The sequence below is a fragment of the Melozone crissalis genome, unplaced genomic scaffold, assembly GCF_028551555.1.
Source record: "Melozone crissalis strain CALT ecotype California unplaced genomic scaffold, PUWL_Pcris_2 ptg000013l_1, whole genome shotgun sequence".
Lineage (NCBI taxonomy): Eukaryota > Metazoa > Chordata > Aves > Passeriformes > Passerellidae > Melozone > Melozone crissalis.
In genome coordinates, this window is record NW_026535791.1 from 56,909,621 (window position 1) to 56,931,173 (window position 21,553).

The 21,553-nt window shown below is 37.7% G+C and overlaps 1 protein-coding gene across 3 annotated transcripts in view; it reads left to right on the forward strand.

Annotated features, from left to right (window-relative positions):
- FRMPD4 (FERM and PDZ domain containing 4) overlaps nucleotides 1-21,553 on the forward strand; it is a 293,442-nt gene that overhangs the window by 261,780 nt on the left and 10,109 nt on the right. For all 3 annotated transcript variants that reach the window (XM_054271553.1, XM_054271551.1, XM_054271552.1), the window contains 9 exons: nucleotides 891-936; nucleotides 9,448-9,552; nucleotides 10,752-10,859; nucleotides 13,791-13,922; nucleotides 15,965-16,084; nucleotides 16,870-17,006; nucleotides 18,226-18,352; nucleotides 20,649-20,738; nucleotides 21,327-21,509. In XM_054271553.1, coding sequence (XP_054127528.1) covers nucleotides 891-936; nucleotides 9,448-9,552; nucleotides 10,752-10,859; nucleotides 13,791-13,922; nucleotides 15,965-16,084; nucleotides 16,870-17,006; nucleotides 18,226-18,352; nucleotides 20,649-20,738; nucleotides 21,327-21,509 — 1,048 coding nt within the window. The remainder of the gene's footprint in view (nucleotides 1-890; nucleotides 937-9,447; nucleotides 9,553-10,751; nucleotides 10,860-13,790; nucleotides 13,923-15,964; nucleotides 16,085-16,869; nucleotides 17,007-18,225; nucleotides 18,353-20,648; nucleotides 20,739-21,326; nucleotides 21,510-21,553) is intronic.

A 21,553-nucleotide genomic window follows, 5' to 3' on the forward strand; every position in this document is an offset into this window, starting at 1 on the left:
AGCTGACCTTTTCTTAACTAATATCACCCACTGCAACCATCTGATCAAAAGATAATACAAGAGCTATAGACTGTGATTGTCTTTTCTTCCTTCCTTCCACTTTACTTTTCCACAGTTATCCACCACCCCCATCTACCCACCAATAATTAAATTATATGTATTATTTGTCCAGGCCACTCGGTCACATCAAGATTCGTAATAATTTCTTCTCTTTTTCCTGTAAATCAGTTGTGGATTTTTAGAGATTTTCATATGTTTTGCATTTACTAGTTTCATCATAAAGAAGAGCTGTTTAAATTGAAAGAAAAACCTCTCCTTAGCAATTCTGCAAGTTTTTCTGTAAAAACTTAAAATTCTAATGGGAGTATTCACCAAACATTAGTCTTTTCCCACCCATTTAAAAAGGTGATCTAGAGAAGGAATGGAGGTTAAATTTTGTCCTCATTTTTGTTTTAAAAAAGAATGCTGCTGTTTCAAAAAGATTTGGCTTGAAGTGTACAAGAGCTAGGTGGTATAAAAGTGACTTGCATTTGTAAAGTAGGTAAAAGAAATTAATGGACTACAGATGCTGAACCAATGCAATTAATCAAAGGTTACTTCATTCTTGCTAGAGACAACCATTATTGCAGGTTCCTCTGATGAAGCAAAAAGTTTGTAGCATAAACTGCACTGTTAGGCCAATTCAATTTATTAGATTGGAAAAAACTTATTTCGTAATATGTGTCGTTATTTTGGCATATTATTAATCTCTGTACTACTCTGCTATGTCATTGTAATGAACATTCTTCCATATTAATGCAGTTTTCTCCATTAAAAAGAAAAGCAGGTTATCGATAGTGAATAAAAGAATGACTCTTTACTTGATTTTGCTTTGTTTTTTCTTTTTATAGAAGCTGCAAAGAATCGATCCTCCTCACTGTTGTTCAACCTTACCCTGTAAGTATTGTCAATGTTTTCTGAATTAGTTTCCTAGCAACATAGCAGCTTCTTTTTCTGCCCATATTCTGCTTGTGTCCCTGCATTATCTGTGCAATAAAAAGAAGTAAGTGCAGTAAGGGCTGTGTCTATTAAAGGTGGTGTTAAGATGGCATTACTGTGTCCTCTACTCAAAGGCTACATTAGTAAATTAAAAAATAACAGTCTTTAAACTCATAGTGATAGAGTAGAATTCTGAGTTCTGCTTCAATTTCTTGTTTGTTGCAGTTCCTGGGTTTTTCTTGATTCTGCCCTGGTCCCACAGAGTTACACTGCTGCAGCAAAGCAGCTGTACTTTATCTAAGGGAGGGCTCTGTCTGCATCTCCAGCCTGTGGAGGTAAAGGGAGAGCAGATAGACAGACACCCATGTGAGGTTTCCTTGAATGGACTGGGAGAAACTGCAGCCCATTCAGAGCTGGTTGATGCAATGTGACTTTGCAACTCACTCAGTGGTTTGTGGGAGTGGCTTCATGACCTCAAACCCATCTCCCATGAAAAACGGGGAGAAGGCAAGCCAGGGGAGGAAACCCATCTGTCCATGCACAGCCATGTGGACATTGCAGGCTGCTGAGGGGCCTCAGCCATGCATCAGGAGTAATTCAGATTCAGCATTTGGCTCCCTGTTGTTTAGCCTGATACACAGAAATTTTTATTAAGAAAGGATAATTGCATCCTTTTCATGCAAGAATAAGAGATGAGGTGGATTTGACACAAAGACTTGAAAACAAGTTTATCTGATGAAGCTGACAAAATGTACATCTTGAAAACGGTGTGTCTTTGTACTAGTCATTAGCCTTTCTGGTTAGTTTTGAGGTGGCCATGCAGCTTTACTTGTCCTGCACCTTTCTAGAAGCCGGTCTGCACTGCACCTAATTCGTGGGGGAAGAGCATGCATTCCACAGCAAAAACTGACAAGGGCTGCCACCCTGCAGTAAGACCTCTGTCAGGAGGGTGATCTAGGATCAGGCCAATATCAGTCACCTTAAATGAAAATGAGGCCTGGTCTGACTAAATGAAGAACCTATCTGCCTTTAAAGCTTGCTGGTTTTACAGCCAGTGGTTTAGGTCACAGTGAATATATATGATGGGGAAAAGAAATCCTCGCCCACTTTCTTTTTTATGCAGGTTTCATCCATTGACAGGCTTAATTCTTGTCTATAAATGTCAGGTGAAGAAAGGGCATGTGCTTTTAGTGCACCTATGTGTCGCCCTTGAAAGTGGACAGCAAAGTGTAGTACTATGTCTGTGAGGTGCTGTGACCTCTTATCATTATGCTGCTGGTCTGAGAGCAAGCCCTGTATGAACTGAATGTAAGGGAAGCTGAAATGCCAATAAATTGTACACTCCATGTTCAATGGAACCTTATGGCACAGGCACAGCCTTTAACCTGGAAAAGAAGGAAAGTCATCACCTGGTATTTTTACCAGGGGCAAGTCTTGCCTGACCAGAGTAGTGGTTTTCTATGGAGTGACTGCATCAGTGGACAAGCCCCCAATAACATACCTGTTTATTAGGGCTTTGGCACATCAGGGCATCTACAACATCCTTCTCTCTAAATTGGAGAGAGATGGATTTGTTAGAGGCGCTGTTAGGTGGATGAAGAATTTGTTGGATGCTCAAATCCAGAGTGTTATGTTCAACATCTCAGAATCCCCATCATCAGTTGGACATCCGTGACAAATTATGTCCGTCTGGGGTCTGTGATGGGACCAGTTTTATTTGATATCTTTGTCAATGACATAGACAAAGGGATTAGGTGCATCCTCAGCAGATTTGTAAATGACACCAAGTCAAGGGGGACAGTTGACACACCTGAAGGACGTAAAGGACCAGATGCTCAAGAAATGAGCCCATGGGAATCTTCTGAGGTTTAACATGACCAAGTGTGAGGTTTTGCATGTAGTGACAGGACAAGGGGTAGTAGCTTTGAACTGAAAGAGAGTAGGTTTAGACTAGACATTAGGAGGAAATTCTTTACTCTGAGGGTGGTGAAGCACTGGAACAAGGTGCCTAGAGAAGTTGCAGATGCCCCATCCCTGGAAGTGTTCAAGGCCAGGTTGGATGAAGCTCTGAGCAACCTTGTCTATTAGAAGGTATCTCTGTCCATGGCACAGGGCTTGGAACTGGATAATCCTTGAGGTACCTTCCATTCTTTAATTGTGTCAGTCTGTGATTCATAGCTATTTGCTCAAGCTCTTTGTGAGGCCTGACAAGGCAGAATCTGCTCCTCTTGTTAAGTAGCAGCAAAATCTAATCATTATCTGAAATACCTCCAAATGTCACTGAGCTAAGGATGCTACTGAAACGCTTTTCTGTCAGCTGTTTGGACTGATGTGCCCATTTGTATATGAATTTGCACTGCCCCACTCTAGTATATCTATCAGAGTCCCCCAGCTCTACCTCAGCAGACAAATCACTTGTGGTTTTGGGGGTGATGGACATTTAATCTCATGTAGGCATGAAGATAGTCTCCCCAAGAATGTGCACAGAGCAGTTAGAAGATGAGATTAATGCCTGCATGTTGGTGCTAGCTTTAATTGACTGATTTTTACCCCAAGGTTGGGATGCTTGGTGAAATGAACTGGTTGGGAGGGCCTTGAGTGCAGGACTGTTGCACCTGGCAGATTCGTCTGTGCAGTGTTACTGTACCTCCCTCCCTGTCCAGACCAGGCTTTTATTGATTCATAGCATCCTCCCCTTACGGCTTTCAGCTTCAGTTTTTTTCTGCAGTGGAAGCAAGGGTGTCTGTAGGGATGTGGAGTAGTTGGGATGATGCCAGTTTGTGCAGCCAAGTTTTGGCCCTGAAGCAGTGCAAAACCCCTCCGTTTATGCAAACCTTGGGCTGCAAGGTCGCCTGGGTATCCTGAGTCACTTTGAACGTCTGGTCCATGCTGGCCCTCGTACTGCCACCACACCATTGCTGTCACTAGTGCCTGAGCCTGTTGGCATCTCTTTCAGCCTTGCAACCCCTGGGTGTTGCTGACTCCAGCTGTGTACTTGTCCTGGTCTTCTGTGCAGGGAATCCTCTGACAAATACGATTTGCTTTACAGTTTGGAAATAATACTTATGCCTTCAAAAGTTATGATGCACATTTGTTTAATTTAGCCTCCTCCATGTTTCCTTTTACTATTTTGCTAAAAAAACTGGGATGATGAGGTAGAAACCAGACAAAGGAAAGTAAGAGCTTTTAAATAAAGACTGAATTTCTTCCCTCTTCTTGACAGAAGTACATCTCAACAAACATTTCATTGATCTCTCTTCTTAATGGTGATTTTCCTTCTGCCATTGCAGGAAAATATCTGCCAAGATGGATTACAAAAGTGCTGTTTCTTAATTGGTTTTATTTGTGCTATTTAGAGTGTGGTTTAATTTTGCATTTAAGTAACCATCCTTTATGATTGCAGGTGAAAGTAGATGTAATCTAGATTTATGGTACTCTGTAGTTCACTTGGTACTCTTTGAAAGCTTTTGCAGATAATTTTTGCTTAAATGCATTCAGTTTTATTTAATGATTAAACACATTAAAACACATTAAAATTTCATTTTAATTATGACCAAGCCAAAGCATTAGGCTATCTTTTTCTTTCCATCAATCTACAAATATCTGTTAGGTTCTTATCACCAGTGCTCCTAGGGAGGTCACCAAGCAGCTCAAGCAGTTAAAGCAGTTCAGAGTTTTGATTTCTGGAAGTATGGCATTTGATTATAATTTCCGACTGTTTTATTCTGTAAATGAACTATCATTCTGATTGTTGCCTTATTAAGTTTTAAGCATTACTTAGATCAAATAACTTGCCTGTTTGATATCCTTTCAGATTTTATGTGCAGAGATCATTTGATAGGTTGCTTTCATGATTAATCTCTTAAGCTCCTTGGATGAAGTCCAGGCCTGGCTGAGATCTGTGGCAATTTTGCTGTGCATTAAGTTTTGCAATGGGAAAAAGATAGGATCTTCTTCTGTTTTGAAAGAGATGCTTCTTGTTTTAACATGGTTATACTTCTGAGACACAACAGTTGCAGAAAAATTGCAGTAAATAGCATTTATGGATCATAATGGTTGTGGCAACAATCTTATTGAGAGTTTGTTGTACTAATGATCAGACTGTGATTACCATCTACAAATGGTGAAATATAAATAATGCAAATAATTAAATGCAATTGTCTATGATAGATTGCCAACTTTTTAAGAGAGAACCCAGATCTGACCATTATTCCAACAATTAAATTTGTGCCAAGAGTTTAACAAAGAAATAATCCTGATGATCCTCTGTCAGTGCGGTGTGGTTAACACAAATTACTGTGTGGTAAAACTCCACATTATTTCTTCCATGTCCCTACTTGCTCTTCTACAATGCTCTTGTGAGCCAGTGTAGTCTTTTCAGCCTTGTTCGCAGCTATGAATTACCATATTTAGTTTGCCTTTGGGCATTATGTCCTGTTCCACTTAATAAATGTAATTCTTCCTCTTACTCACCTTTTATTTGCTTGTTAAATACTGGTGCTTGTAATTGCTGTTAGCCATGAACCAAAAAGTCAACACATTTTTTGCACTTGTGCAATTTTTTCCTTATTTTCTAGGATACTGAGTATTTTATATAAGACTAATGACTATTTTTAAAAAACAAGCTTAAAATTTATTGCATATATACACTCTGTGACTGTTTAAAAACTACAGTCATTATGTAGTTTTAAATGTAGTATTTCTAATTTTGATGCTTACAGTTACGGAGCAGATTTTCTTGTGATTGCCCTATACTGCTATCATGCTATTTCTTTATGATATCTCAGTACTACACTGTGCTCTTCTAGCTACTAAATCCTTTTTTTTTCTTGAGCATGAGTAAAGGTTTTGCTGTTGCAGCACCTCTATTGGCAAGAGCACTCAAAGGGGCTTTTTCAGCAAATAAAACCCACTTCCTTCGCAATGTCCCCCAAATTATAGTTTATGCCTAGTGCATGAAGCACTAGGCGTTTTTACTTCCACCAAAAACGTTTCCCTCATAATGTAGGCTATTGTTTCTAAAATCTGTTAATAAATTACCCACTCTAATGCTACTGACAAATATAGGATTTGATTTTGAGAAGTCTAGAAAATGAGAAGATAACATTTTCCTGAAAATCTGCTCTGCAATCTTTCGTGTTTTGACCCTGCTGATGGGAAGCCCATTGATTGCAGTCACTATAAGCATTGTTCAAAGTCGGGTCTAGGTCTTCACTATTATTTCCTCCAAGTATATTTCTGTGCAATGCTTTGTTTTTTTTGTTAGCAGTTTCTCTAGGTAGTGTTGAAATGATCAGCTGATATTTTCCTTTGAATTCTATGTAAACAAGTAAAAAATATATAAAATCCTAATAAATTTGAGCTTTTAATAGGAAACAGGGCTTAGGTCACACAGAATAAAGTTTGGAGGGTTTTGAGTTATTTTGACTCCTTGTTAAAATGTGTGCCCTCATTTTGCAAAAGTCACTCTAATTAAGCTGTTTTTATCTGTGTCAATGCAAATACTTTACTTGCAGTGATAGATGTCCTGCATTAGTGTAAACACCTCCTGCTTAAGGTCATTAACTGAGAATAATGGCATCCATTTGGCTAAAACACAGAGCCTCAGAAATAAATGAATTATTATCTGGCACTATGAGAATCATTAAGTGATGGCATTCTTCTACAAACCTAAAGACATTAAAATACAATAGAGCTGCACATCGTCTTGCTGAGGCTTTGTTAGACAGGCAAGTTCCAACAATCAAATCTAACTGTTTTCCCAGGTATTTGCACATCCTTTAGAAACACTTCTATTCCCAAGGAGAAAATGTCAAGTGTCAAGTTGATGCAGAGGTAGAAACAATGACATTGCGCAATTAAACACAAAAGCTGGGCTATTACTCAAACCTTTAACCAGCAGAGAATGTTCTCCCAAATACCTGGCACAGCTGTTTCATTTTCCTACACCCCTAGTTTATAGTTTGGAGCTTTTGGAAAACAGTCTGCTCCAGGCTCACCTGGAGTGCCTGGCAAAGGGCCAGAGTCCTTCCCATGTATCCACAGCAAAAGTGGAAATGAAAGGAAGTGCCATGTTTTATGGCAGACCATGGTGTGCTCCCATGGCTGTACAATGGGTACATTAAACCCCACATCCCAGAGGGGTTCTTGGAAGCCCACATATGTTCAAACCTTTAGTTGTTGATCGCATTTTTGTAATAAAACAATTTAAGTGTTTATGCCTCCTGCAAGTGACTTTTGAGGCTGTAGAGAGAAAAAGAGGTTGTAGAGAGCAATAGGGACACATAGTGGTTTTCCAGAATTGCTGTATGGGAATAACCTTGCCAGAATCCAGAAAAAATTTGGCAGTCTGCCTGTCAAGAGAGGCCAGACTGGTGACTCATCTGTAATAAAAGCAAGCAACAGCACAGAGATTTTTTCAGCAAGAATAGTAAGAGAAAGCCACTGTTTTCCCCATGTTCTTGCAAGGGAAAGCCAGTAGCCTAATCCTGCTGCTGTGCTGCCCTGTGGTGGTGGAATCAACAGTTTGCAGTCCATTGCTTGGGTGCCAAATAAACTATCCCCCTTACACATTGCCAAGGGAGACTACATGGAGAGGAAGGAAATTAGAGAAGGCATCTCTAGAGTTGTTTTATTAATCATGGTACTGTTTTATACTGTATCTTTCTAGGAATTAATCTCCAGAGGACAGTATTTAAACTGCTTCAGCATTTCCATATTGTCCCCTCGTGCTGAAGAAGTCAGCAAGGTCCCCCACCTTGAGATGCTTTTTTTTTTTTTTTTTTTTTGTGCACTATTCCTTTTTTTTTTTTTGTGGTTGTTTCAAAATTTCTGGGGACCTTCCACTTTTTTCAGCAGTGACTCTGGAAGCTGGTCTTGGTTTGTTCATGGGGTTGAATTTTCTGTTATTTACAATTATTGATTATTGTGTGGTCATATGTGCTAGAGAGGTAAGAAAGAATGAACTATGAAAGCGAAGAAGCATTTATTTTTATTTCTTGATTCTATTTTGTGCCTCAGGGATTACTGGATGTCTCTGATGTTTCCTGGGAGAATGTGGCAGTGTTCATTCCTTGTTCACTGGTTGATACTGAACCTATGGTAATAGTTACCGTGTTTTCAATGTGATGATAGATTTGAGGCATGCAGAAATGAACTAGACTTGTTCCTGCTAGTTACTAGAAACAAGTAACTAGCTGGTTAAGAAACAAGGCTTCTGCATCACAAGAAAATAAATTTTTAAGCAGTTTCAGCAGAGATCAGAGACGGAAACAGAGGAGCACATTGTTTCCAACTTGGACTACTCCATTGCTCCTGCAGATTGTTGAGTCAGAATTTGAGTGATAGAAATGAGACTTCCCATGTTTACAAGGACAGCTCTCATGCCACGTTGCATCATCACCACTTGTGCCTCCCCTTTCCTTTTCTCACAGAAAAACCAACATGACGTAAGTCTTTATTCAAAACTAGTAAGGCCACTTAGGACTTAGAGTAAGATTCTGAAATTATTAATTCATATTTTCATGAAACAAATGGATCAAAACCTGGCCCAAAAGAGCCCAGTGACTTTCAGCCAAAGTGAGAAAGTCTTCCATTGCCCATTATCACGGTCATGAAGGAGGCAATGCCAAGAAGCACCGTGTTTGCAACTAACCTGAGAATAAACCAACCTCACTTCTGCTGCTGAAAATGGAAATCCCATTGACTGTGAATATTTATTTTGTTACTAAAAAGTAGCTGTTAGTCAAATTTCTCTAGTGAGGAGATCTTTTTTCCCGGGGCTGAAAACAGGTGAACCTGAAGATGTAGTAGGTAAAAGTCAAGTAGGTCTCAGAAGAAAATTCGGAATGCTTCTACATTTCTAATCCATGAAGCCCTACAACATGTCAATATTGATGGCACAGGGTGTGTTTAGGGGGTGCCTTCAGGGGAAGCCTGATGGCCTGCAGGTGCCTCTTGGTGGTTTTCACCTGTGCTCTGAAGTGCACAAATACAGTGAGATGCCACTGCATTTGGAGACCTCACAGACACTTTTCTTGCAAAATTTGTGTGTATGTCTGTCCAATAGATCACAGATTAGGCAAAGATTTTCTATTCAGTCTGTAAAGAAAGGGTCACTGGTAGGTCTCTGGTCAGTGTCCCTTCATGCAGATGAGGTTGGGTGACTGCAGTCATTGTGGGAACACTACAGGAATTTCTGTGTGCACTGAGAACCCTTCTCATTGCTCCAGTCTAACAGTGGGATAATTTCCAGTATTTTCAGTATGTACTGGTGTTTCCTTATGTGTATGTACATAGAGATTACCTTAAGATGCATAATGGTTTGACCGTATTTCCATTCTTCTGTATGCAAAATGTTGCTGTATGCATGGAGTTTCCAGCATATAATAGGGGAAATAACTGAAAAAAGAAAAGAAAGGTTTTAATTTTAAGTTATGTGATATATCTTGTCATCATCTTTTCTTCCAGTCTCCTAAATCAGCTTTTATTAGTGCTGCAAAAAAGGCAAGATTGAAGTCCAATCCTGTCAAAGTGCGCTTCTCTGAGGAAGTAATTATCAATGGGCAGGTGTCGGTGAGTATGCAGCTATTTCACCTCAGAAAGGATTGTGCATTTCATCCAAAGGCACAGCTCAAGCCTGGAAAGGGAGGTAATTACATGGCAGGAAAAGCAGTGACAGGCTTGAAAAGAGAAGGGTTTTTCTGTTTCTGAAGTTTTCCAAAGATCTTTTTTCAAGTGCACTAGGCCCATAATTTTATGAAAAATTTGTCCCTTAAAATAAAATTAAGATGCTAGTGAATTAATTTTGTGGTGATAACACATTTGTCTTTATACTTTTGATAGTGTTTGTCTGTTGGTTTCTTCAGATCAACTATGTTTTCATGAGGCCCATAAGCTCAAGAGAGGTACCATGTCAGAAAAACGGATTAAGATTTTAATTTAAAAACCGATTAACCTCACAGACCACTTTAAAATTTGTTTTATCTCCTTGAACTTATTGTTTCCAGACCTCAGGCAACGCCAGCCTCTCTTTGAGAGGCACTGAACTCCTCCTCAGACATGAACTCCCAGCTCATTTTCATAATTTGCCAGAGCATCATTCCACTCTCATGTCTTTAGCCAACTCTCTTCCAAACCTAAATTGGTACTGCATTTTTTCTAAAGCAATTTCTGCTTTGTAAAATAAAAAGAAGCAAACAGTATCTCCAAAGATTTGTTTCCCTTCCTTCTCCATCTTTATTTTGCTATACTGGTTATGAATCATCAAATTCAGTAGCAATGTTATAGGCTGTTCTTCTTAAATGATGAAAGAAAGAGCAGTATTTAATATCCCTCTATAAAGAACATGTTAATTACCTTGATTGTAATCCTTACTAACAAACTGTAGTTTCAATTTTTTAGATTGAAAACACTAAATAGCTCACTATATTCAGGGAAACAGTAATCCATTTTTCTATTTCAGTGAAAATGTTTCAACTTCAGAGGCAATATTTATTGTCAGACAGATAGTATTTAGGGAAAACAGAGTCCCCCTAGCCAAACATAAAATGTATGTGAACAGTTATATTTTTCCAGGGCAGAAACCTATAGAGGGCAGCAGTAATGAGCCTGGCTAGACCCTTGCAGGGCATGGGTATTTCTTCTTTCAGTTTGGGCCAGCACCTTCCTTCTCAGTTTTTGCTTTTCTGTCAAAATTAGGTACTTCTTGATAGAACAATATTTATATTTCTCTTGTTGCATGTTGTAATCTGATTCACTAATTTGCTTGACAGGAAACAGTTAAGGACAACTCGCTTCTTTTCATGCCAAATGTTCTAAAGGTGTATCTTGAAAATGGACAAACCAAATCTTTCCGTTTCGACTGCAGCACTTCAATAAAGGTAAGCTAACTATTCCTTGGTATGAGACCTTCAGTTATTATCATTTACTTGGAATGCTTTAAAAACAAAATTACTGGTTTGTTCAGTTTGAGCTGGACTCTTAGTTCACAAATAATGAGGATTTGGTCCATCTTTCTGCTCCTAAAAATGTATTGTGTACAGTGAAGAAGAAGTGATGACTTTAATGTGCTTGGAGCACAATCAAAATTGTGTGCTTGTATCGTTTTGATATGCTGCCAAACACTAGCATGATTTGTCAGCTAAGAAGATTAAGATGTTGGTTACTGATTGAATATCATCCAGCTTATCATTCAGTGAATTTAAGATGGAATATTGTAGGATTATGTTGGTGATAAATTACTTGCCTCAGTGCAGTGCCCTCTACACTTTCCATAACACATTTCACATGCAGAAATAAAAAGGTAAAGCCCTGGCACACAACAGAGTCTGCCAGGGAATGTGTGTGACACTGTTCCATGTGGGTTCCTAAATCAGAGGCATCATCAGTGTCTGTGAGAGCCTTGGAGCAGTGTGGTAAGCATTACTGTTTGGTGAAGCTCGTTTCAACACAGATTGGTTACCAGATCTAGAGTTTGGTTACCAAATGTACACCGAGACATGAAAGGGACATGGGTGGGATGATTGATGAAGGCTGGAGATGCCAGCTTTAGCTAGTTTTAAGGGATTGTAAAACCAGGAATATTTAAAGAAAGGCTGCCTTTGTGCTCAGCAGCATGCTCAATCAGTTAGAGCAGCAAAGAGAGTTATTTACTAAGACAGACAAGAAATATCCTCCAGTCTGATGGCAAAACATGCTAGAGTCACACTTGAAAATGGCATGCAACATTTGTTAATAAATGTAGCATATATGCCTTAGGCATAAGTTGAATGCAGGTGTGGATACAAGCATTCCGTCCATGGGATACAACTATGGGATATTGAATTCCTTGAGTTAATTTGAAAATTTGGCTGGTGAAGAAATAGGAGACATTACTCATGTAGCTAGTGAGTTCTCCATACCCTTCTAAGGAGCACAAGACCACTTTCAAGTATTTTCTGTTATGAGCATATAAACAACCAACCTATTCCAAGATGTTTTTCCCCTGAAGACCAGTCTTTGGCCATCACATTACATTAGTTTTCAGTAGTTCTGTCGTGGATGTGTCATGTACTATCAGACCAAATGTCAAATCTGAAGTCATTGGCACAGATACCCATGTGGACTCAGTTACCTACCTAGCTGTATTGATGTTGTAAGCCTGCTTTGAACTTAGTCATTTTGACTATTGGTAGGAATAATTTCTTTTGCATCTAATTCAGGCAATTATATATTCTGAGGCCTTCACAGCTATAAATTACATATTCTTGCATGTGTCTGTGTATTCCTCAGTGTGGGTGGGTGGGTGTGAATTGTTGCTTCTTTGCTTAACTGGGGTGACATCACCCAGGTGAGTCAAGGTAAATGCACCTCTAGCAGTCCTAGCAGTCCAGCAGTTCACCACTTAAAAAGGAGGGTGCAAGCAGCACCTAAGCTGCAGCCCTCACTTTCCATATTGTTGGGTCATGGCACCTGGGCTGACTCTGAAATTATCAGATGGGAGGAAAAGCAAAAACTTTGGTGCAGTAATTCAGAGACTGTGTGCCTTAGCCTCGTATTTTAAAAGGCCCAGAAGAGCTAGTGATGGAAAGTAGTGCCATTACCCTCTCTTAAAAGCTTATATTTAGTATTATGCTGCTTCATGTTACTATTACATCCACTGTCTTTTAGCATAGTTTAGATGTATAAATAAAAGTAGATTTAATGTGAAAGTAATAAATTCCCCATTGGTCAGAATAGTATAATATTAGCCTTTATTATTTAGAGTGATAGCTAGCAATTCTTTGATGCTATCTTATATTCTCTACATTGTAGAGAGCTGTCCCCATCTTCCCACTTACATTTTTTCATCCTTCCACCAGTTTCATCTTGATTTTCCTTAAACACTCTGTAATTGATCAATTAATCTTGCTAAATTATGTTAAAACACTTGGATTACAATTTGTCATGATCTCCTTACTAAATCCTATCCATCTGGATACTTATGTATGTCTGAAAATCTTTCAGATGGAAGGAAATGTTTTAATCTTGTCACCAACATACTGTGAAACTGTTTCTAAATGATGGGTTATTATGTATTTCTTTTTTCCTACAGTATTCACTAAAGTAAAAGATACCTTGACAAATGATATTAATAAATCTGCATACATTTACAAAGCGTTATATGAAAGTAAGGTAGGGATTAGTTGAATGGTTTTGTGAAGAGGTTTGTTTAGCTGCTATTTTAGATACAGTCATTCCCAAATTAACTCTCCTTAGTCATAATTCAGTGTGAAAAAAGCTAATCAGGAGTCTCTAAAAATTGATATGGTCCATCAGTTTAGAGCTATTGTTCTGCACAGTCATCATCATTGACTTTTCTGTTAGCATTTAAAACTCAAGAAGTGAAATTTAAAAACCCCTTTGCCATAAGAACAAATAAAGGCCATTCATCTAAATTTTTTTGTTGAACTTATAAATTTAGTTTGTCTACTTAGTGGCGTGGCCCTGATAAAGGGAAGAGAATAGTGATAAGACCATCTCTTATTTGCTGTTGGGTTTTATTTCCAGGGAGACAGATATGATTTAAGGCCCATGCCAATATAATTTCCATGTTAAATCTCAATAGAATGTTGTCCATGGCAATCCCATTTATGTATTTCTCACATTCATATCTGTTACCATCTTGGAGATGTTTGAAGAATTGTTGTGATGTCCTGGAAACTTGTGCAAAACAGGCGCAAAGCCTGGGCTTCTGCCCTGTGCTGGGTACATTCAGGGTGTGCGGCAGTGAAGAACCAGATCCCAAGCATTTCATTAATTTAAGCACTTTTTATAAATCCTTTGTTAATTAGGATGTCATCTTAACACTCCAAGAAAAGCTTTCCATCAAGTGTATTGAACACTTCTCCTTAATGCTGGAGCAGAGAGTGGAAGGATCTGGAACGAAGCTTCTTTTGCTACATGAACAAGAGACTCTAACTCAGGTTTGTGTAATGGTCTATGAAAACAGATATTAATGAGATGGCTTAATCAGTAAATTTTCCATCTTTTTCATTACTCAGATGAGTTAGCTGCAAGCTTTTTAGTTTGATATAGTCTATCAAATAGCTAGGATATTTAGAACTGATTGAAAGAATAAGGTTCTCACAGGAATTTTCTGATATAAAACCATTATATTTCATTGCTTTATTGGGCCTTTCAAAAATATAAAGAATTTAAAAAATCAGACTGAAATCTGAGAAATACTTACCTAACCTTTCCCTATCACATGAGGCCCAGCTAGTGAACATACTCAACAGCTGGCAAATCTATGGTAACAATTCTGAGAAGCACAGTCTGGCCAAATTTTATTTAAAAACCTTATTTTGATATTTCGTTCCAATTTGATTATACAGATCTGTATCTGTGTGACAGGGAATAGTCTCTTTCTGATGAAGTCAAGTTTGCTTGTTTACACAGAGGTACATTGTGTCACTTCATTGATGATGAAATGTGACACAGAAAATGTTGGTGTGACTTTCTTCCTTAGATCAGGGAAGTGTGACTAAAGTTAAACTTTCTTCACAGTTATCACAGAGTACCCTGATTTTATCTGCTTATCATTTTGCCAAACTGTTTAGCCTGAAAGTTTCTATTATATTTCTGTGTTTCAGGAGAACATTAGTATAGTTTTAAATTTCAGTTAAATTGGAAAAAGAAGGAAAAATGTATTGTTAGATGTAGATACTTAATTTTAATGACAGAATTCCTGTAATTATAATTAGTCTGTGTAATGGTGTGAAGGAGCTTAGTTTACCAGATAACAGTCTTTGTAGCATTTTCTAACCTTTAAGCACTTGCTTTTGTCATGTTAACATTCTTTTCTTGGGGGTATAAGCTACCCAGTGATTGAACAATATCCAGAAATACTCAGTACTTGTCCTCCTAGCCCAGCCATCTCCTTGAAGTTATTGGTAAAATTCTCACCGAAATCAGAAAGATCAGAATAAACCCAGTTAGTGAGCTTTCAAAAATCCTATCTGGAGCTTTTATTAATATGTGCAGAGTATGTCTATATACTTAGGAAAGAGGTGAGACAATGTGCAATAAATAGAACTTCTGAAAATTGTTTGAGCAAGACAGAGATTTCTATTGGAGATTTTTAAAAGTACAGTTCTGTCAAGAAAATATGTTGATTTTAAAGTACCCTAACTCTCTAACTGCATTAGCCTAATGAATAAATTACATAAACTACATTAATTCTGAGGGTGTCTTCTTTGAAGTTCCTGTAAAATCAGCAATACTTTAATTTGCCATTATAATGTTGCTGCTGACCATGACTTAAAATGGTGGGTTTGGATTGTTATCCAATTATTGTTTGCTAGGCAGTGGTCTCCTGTGAATATACCCAGATTACCGAGTTAGATGCTTAAAAAAAGTTTTGCTGACCAACACATAAAGCAGACTTTTTAATTTTTTAATGTATTGAATCTTAGTCAGAAGTTATGGAGTAGATCTCTTAATCCAGAACAATCCAGGAAAAAGACCTAATTTCTCTCAATTTGCCTCATGGATTAAAAAAAGCAAGAGAAGGTGAGAGTAATGGCTGCCAAGTTGGGCCTCACTTGTGTTCTCAGGCAGCCTAAGAAATAAAATGTGACCTCTCCCCAAACATCTGACCCTTCTCTTTTATGTGTTTTAGTCCAGCTGAAGCTCAATTCAGTTTGGATTTCACTTGGATGGTTTTTGTTAAGGTCTGTTTAATCTGTTTCACCCTGGTTTGGAGTGAATTCTGTTGCTTTGAGGATGAGTTTTATCAGGCAGTCATGCCTGTATGAGTCTAAAAGTCCTTCCACAAGATTATATATACGATGTTCTTAGGTGAAGAACTTAATAAGTTGCCCATGGCAAAGCTCTTTTTTTTTTTGGCAGAATTATTTTTCCTGCTACCACAGGGCTCTGGAGCAGGGTAACATTGCCCAAGGCTATGGACCCTGTTGCTCTACCAGGGTTGCCAAGCTCTAATATTATTATTGCACTGTCCTAGGTGACCCAAAGGCCAAGCTCGCATAAGATGAGATGTCTTTTCAGGATTAGCTTTGTCCCAAAGGATCCCATTGATCTTTTAAGAAGAGATCCAGTTGCTTTTGAATATCTCTATGTACAGGTAAGTGAAAGCACAGCCATTGCTGGTGTAAAGGAGAAAAAAAAATACACTTACTCTATATATATAAATTTACATCTTCACACAGAAAAGCATGGTTGCAGTGAATTCTGGCTTTTATTACTGCTGCATAAAGCCAGTGAATGCACTTGGGGAATGCGCAAATCTCCATCATCTGCAAAGTCCTCTTTCTTCATAAGTCTCTCCAAGTAGTAATGCTTTGATATCTTTCCAAAATATATTTGGCTTTAGAGAAGAGTGAAGCTGAATTAATTGTTAATACTTATTTATGGCACTGTAATATCAGACAGAAATGATGTCTGAAAAGGCACTTCCAGTAAAGGGGATGGGAGAACTGATGTACAAGCAGGGTGGTTCTCCTGAGTATCTCACCAGGTGGAATCCTGCTATCCTGAATCCAGGTATACTGATACCCTCCAAGCACTCTTTGGGATGGAGGATGGATTAGTCTTCTCTCCAGGAAGGCTGAAGAGAGCTTAGGTGAAAAAAATCATGCCTTTTGCTCTTTGGCAGAAGTACTGGCATTTTTCATTAGTGCCCATATCATAAATATCTGACACCTCTGAAAGAAAAAACAGAGTCCTGCTTCTGAGTTAGGGGTTACTTTTCATGAACTGTTAATTTAAAAAAAAAAAAAACAACAAAAAAAACCCCAAAAAACCAACAAAAAACAGGGGGGGGGGGGGTGAAATAAAAGAAAAGAGCAGTAATTTATTTTTAGTGCAAAATTTTTTAACACGATGCTCCCTCTACTGGTTCTTTGGCAGAGCTGTAACGATGTGGTCCAGGAAAGATTTGGACCAGAACTGAAATATGACATTGCCCTGCGGCTGGCTGCATTACAAATGTATATTGCAACTGTGACCACCAAGCAAACTCAGAAAATCTCCCTCAAGTACATAGAGTAAGTTGAGAATGCTGTGTGTTCTTTAAGAGTGAAATGTTAGGAGTAACTTGTAGATTATTTAAGGTTGTTTCTTTAGTATGTCTGTATGCATGTGCCAGTTTAGATTTAATCTTTGTCCCTGAAATTAATTCAGGTGTGTTAAGAGTGGTACATTTTGTCCTTTGGGTCTGCTTTACATTTTGATCATCTGTTTGAGCATGTGAAATAAACTATAAATGTAAATATGATTGCTCATTTGCTTTCAGTGATTTAAGATCTAAGTTTATATGGTCTGAATCCTATGGTTTTAGTAAAGATTATTATGGTAAGATTCAGATTATTGGTTGGTTCAGAGGACAGTAGGTCATAGACTGGGGTTTGTAATATTTTTTAAATGCAGATGTACTCCAGTAGGCACCTGTCCTATGTTAGACTCTATATATATTTAAAACTACATATACATACATACATGTATACAACTAAAATTAAAAATAAACATTGGAAAGTGCAAATGTGTGTATATCAGTATAGATTAAAAAAAAAAAACTCAACAAAATAAAAACTAAGCACTAAAACTTTTGTTGCTGTTGCTTAGTTTGCTTGCAGAATGGAAATAATAACTGTTACACACTCAGTCTTGAAGAGTTTATCCATCATATTGAAGGCAATGTTATATTCTATCCTATTAATGAGTCTGCAAAAATAGTGATGAGTGAAGAGTCAGTCTTCTGTCAAAAGGGGTGCTTCAAGCAGAAAAATAATTTGGTAAATGGAGGCAAACTGGTTGCATTTGAGGAGGAACCAGACCTCCCCCCCCGACCCCCAAACATAAGGGTGACAAAAAAAGGCTCTGTTTCCATGTTCTAAAAGAAACCAAGAAAATAAAATTAAATTTGTTAAATTATCTGCTATTTTAATTCTGTAATCATGCTTGTTAATGTAATTAAGTAGTGTCTAACATAGACTTTAGATATCAAACTTAAATATTCTTTTCTGAATGGCATGGATGAAGAGATGGAAGGGGTAGAAGAGAAATTGTTTATCATTTTAAAATACCTTTCTCATCAAAAATAAAATGTTTAAATTTAAGAAATAACATGTTATTGCAAAACTCTGGACTTGATGAACTCTCCTTCTGTTTTCAGGTAATCATTCACTTGGCATCGTAGTCACCAGTCTTTAGATAAATAATCATCATCACAGGAATGTGAAATTAAATATATGCCTTTTATTGCAGAAAAGAATGGGGATTAGAGACTTTTCTTCCATCTGCTGTGCTGCAAAGCATGAAAGAAAAGAACATAAAGAAAGCACTTTCCCACCTTGTCAAAGCAAATCAAAACCTAGTTCCTCCAGGCAAAAAGGTATTACATTTGCATCTTAATGGAAAATATGTTTTAAAGAACAAAAGTATGGCATGCATGGGACACCTTTAAAGTTAATCTTTTTGAGAAACACCTAGCCACTTTATTTTCAGATTTAACTTTGGGTGCTGGTGCAACATAGCCAAAAACTATTAAAATAATTAATTATGTCCCAGATAAATTATCTTCTTATTAATACCTCTTGTATGATAACCATATATATATTTTTTCATTAACTTAGCACTTTCTATGAATGGCAGATTTGTTAGGAAAGTTTTTGTTCTCTCTCTGATGCTCTCATCTGACATAACTGCTGTCTTTCAGATTGTTTTCTGTTACACTGTAGAGAAAGACTTTTCGCTGGCCAAGATCTAACTGGATAGATGATGGTCCTTGCAGTAAATGACCCTCCTTGCTGTTGTAAAATACTTTTCTTAGCACTAAGCTTTCACTTCAGCTGGAAAAAAAAGGGATAAGACAATGTCTCTGAGAAATGCCTTTGTTACATGCATGCAGCTGAGACTGCTTTTAGACACCATAATGTGGTTTCCTAGTGCAGGTCATCTTCTCATGTGTAGTCAATGGAGAGGAATTGGCACTTCCAGGGAGCGATTCATCCCATCCCACATTCGGGACAGAAATAGGTCAGGTTGCTTGTGCCCTAGAAATGCTTATGTCTCTTCATGGACTATAAAAAGAACCTGAGAGTGACTAGTTGAGACATAAAATGAGCTGAATCCTGCTTCATGACACTTTGTTTATGAACTAAAAAACCTCAAAACAGCTGGTGCCTGAACTGAGGCTCATTGTCATCAGCAGAAATGCTGCTTGGAGGTCTCAGAACACATCGTGAGTGTGAACATAGCTCTGTGTGTCTGACCTCAGAAAGAAAGGCTGAAGCAGTGCATGTCTGCTATACTTCTGAAACAAAAGCTAAATTATGCCAATTGCTTATTATTTATCTTGGTAGTATAAATTTGGATCTATTTTGGAAGCCCTACCTGCTGCAGGCCATACTGTGAGATATGCCTTATCAGTATCAGTCCTTGGTTAGGAGAGGTATTGCAACAGTCCCTTCCTGCAGCAAGCAGACTTTGCTGGGTTTGCTTCATTCTTTCTGATTTGAGCTTTGGAAATGTGTGTTCGCCAACCTGCTTTCTTAGCAGGCAGGTCTGAGAAAGAAAGCGTCCAAGCTGTTGATCACCTCCTGTCTCACTAGTAGATACCACCACAGGAACTATCTGATTTCTTTCTGGGAGTCTTCTCCTCCTTCACATGAAGGGAAGCTCGTCTTTCTCAAAATTCTCCTGTTTTTTTACAACCCTAGTGTATTTCTGCACCAAGTGAACACCTGGTGCAGCAAAGGGCAAAGCATTACCACGAGTTGCTCTGCTTTGGATCCATTTCCTCCTTGTTGTCTGGGAAGAATTTAGGATAGGAGTCCTTAAAATGCTGTTCAAGATTAAATAAGATTTTGAATTAGAAATCCAGTGACTGGAATGAAACTAGCAACTGATTTGAGACTGTTTTATATTATCTTCTAAACATCCAGATGCAAGGATTTACATGAGGGAAGTGTAAGGTTTGGATTCAGACTGCTGAAATGAACTGTTTCTTGTTTCCCTTCTGTCTCATAAAATATTTCCAAGTTTTCTTTTTTAAGTAGGCAGTTTAAGCTCAGAGGAAAAAAAGAGGAGACAAATTCTGACATCTATTATATAACATGATCATATGTATCCATGTGCTGTATTTAGCTTTCTGATTTATTACCTACTAAATATAGTGAAAGTGTTATTTTAGAAAGCAGGAAATGCAGTAACAAGGTGGAATAATATGCCCAACCCCACAAGTACCTAGCAAAATATAAAATATGTAGCTGACAAATGCAAATTCTTTGTTCTCTTTCTCTGTATAGGTACATAAACGTTTAAGAACTGATGGAGTTTATGAATGGAAAGCTGCTGTCTTAGCCTTGAAATCCCTCAGTGAACAGATGTTTAATCTGAGTACTTTAACATTTTCCCTTCATTAAAGCAGTTAGGATGTTCTTGAAATGCTCTGATCTGCCCATTCCCAAGTCCTCAGTGCATTTTAACTAAACAAGCAAGATATTAATTTTAAGAATGAAACTGTTTCACCTCATCTGAAGCTCAAGCATCTCAAGATTTAGTTTCAGGCTCGAAAGAGCTGTTATTACAGACCATTCTTTTTATATTCCACAAATACATTTTCTTTCAGAATTTTATAATGTGATGATTTCCACAACTACCTCTTACCCCTGTTTCTCCTTTCTCAGCTCTCTGCTCTGCAAGCCAAGGTGCATTATCTAAAGTTCCTCAGTGATCTGCGATTATATGGAGGGCGTGTCTTCAAGGCAACTCTAGTGGTAACATTTCTCTTAAAATAGTCTCTTCTCTTGATTTTTTTTATCTAATGCCTTTTTTTTTCAAAAGCTGGATCATATAATTTTCTTTAGAAGTTTAGGTTCTATTCATGTGCTTAAAAATAATTTTTAGTTTAACCAAATCACTTTTTGCTTCTCTTAATCTTGAAAATAATGTATTTGTCATAATAAAAATTATATTGGGAATTTGGAGATAGATAGCACTTTCTTAGCAAATATCACCATCCAATTATCTATTGAATGCTAAAATTGTTAGTCTGGAAAAATCTTAATGACCAAGTTTTTCTTTTAACAGAAGCAGAGTCCATCCATCGTCTGTCCATCTAACTATCCACCTAAAATCTAGAGTGCAATCAACATACAGCAAGAAATTTCTTTACTTTTTGTTAAATTATGAATCAAGTATGCTCTTGTGTATCATATCTATCTAGTAAAAACATAGTAATCTTTAATGCAGAAATGCCATGCAAATATAACTCTGTGTAACTGAAACAAGGGAGTGGTGATTTCTGTCACTATACAGTACCTATCATGTTTTTTACTTGTGTTTTCTTTCTTTTTCTGCTAAAGCAGGGAGAAAAGCGTTCAGAAGTGACTCTGTTAGTAGGGCCACGGTACGGAATCAGCCATGTCATAAACACCAAAACAAATCTTGTGGCTCTCCTGGCAGACTTCAGCCACGTGAACAGAATTGAGATGTTTACAGAAGATGAAAGCAGTGTTAGAGTTGAGCTGCATGTCTTAGATGTAAAAGTAAGTTTGTTATTGATTTGTGTTGATATAGCATCTTTTAATAA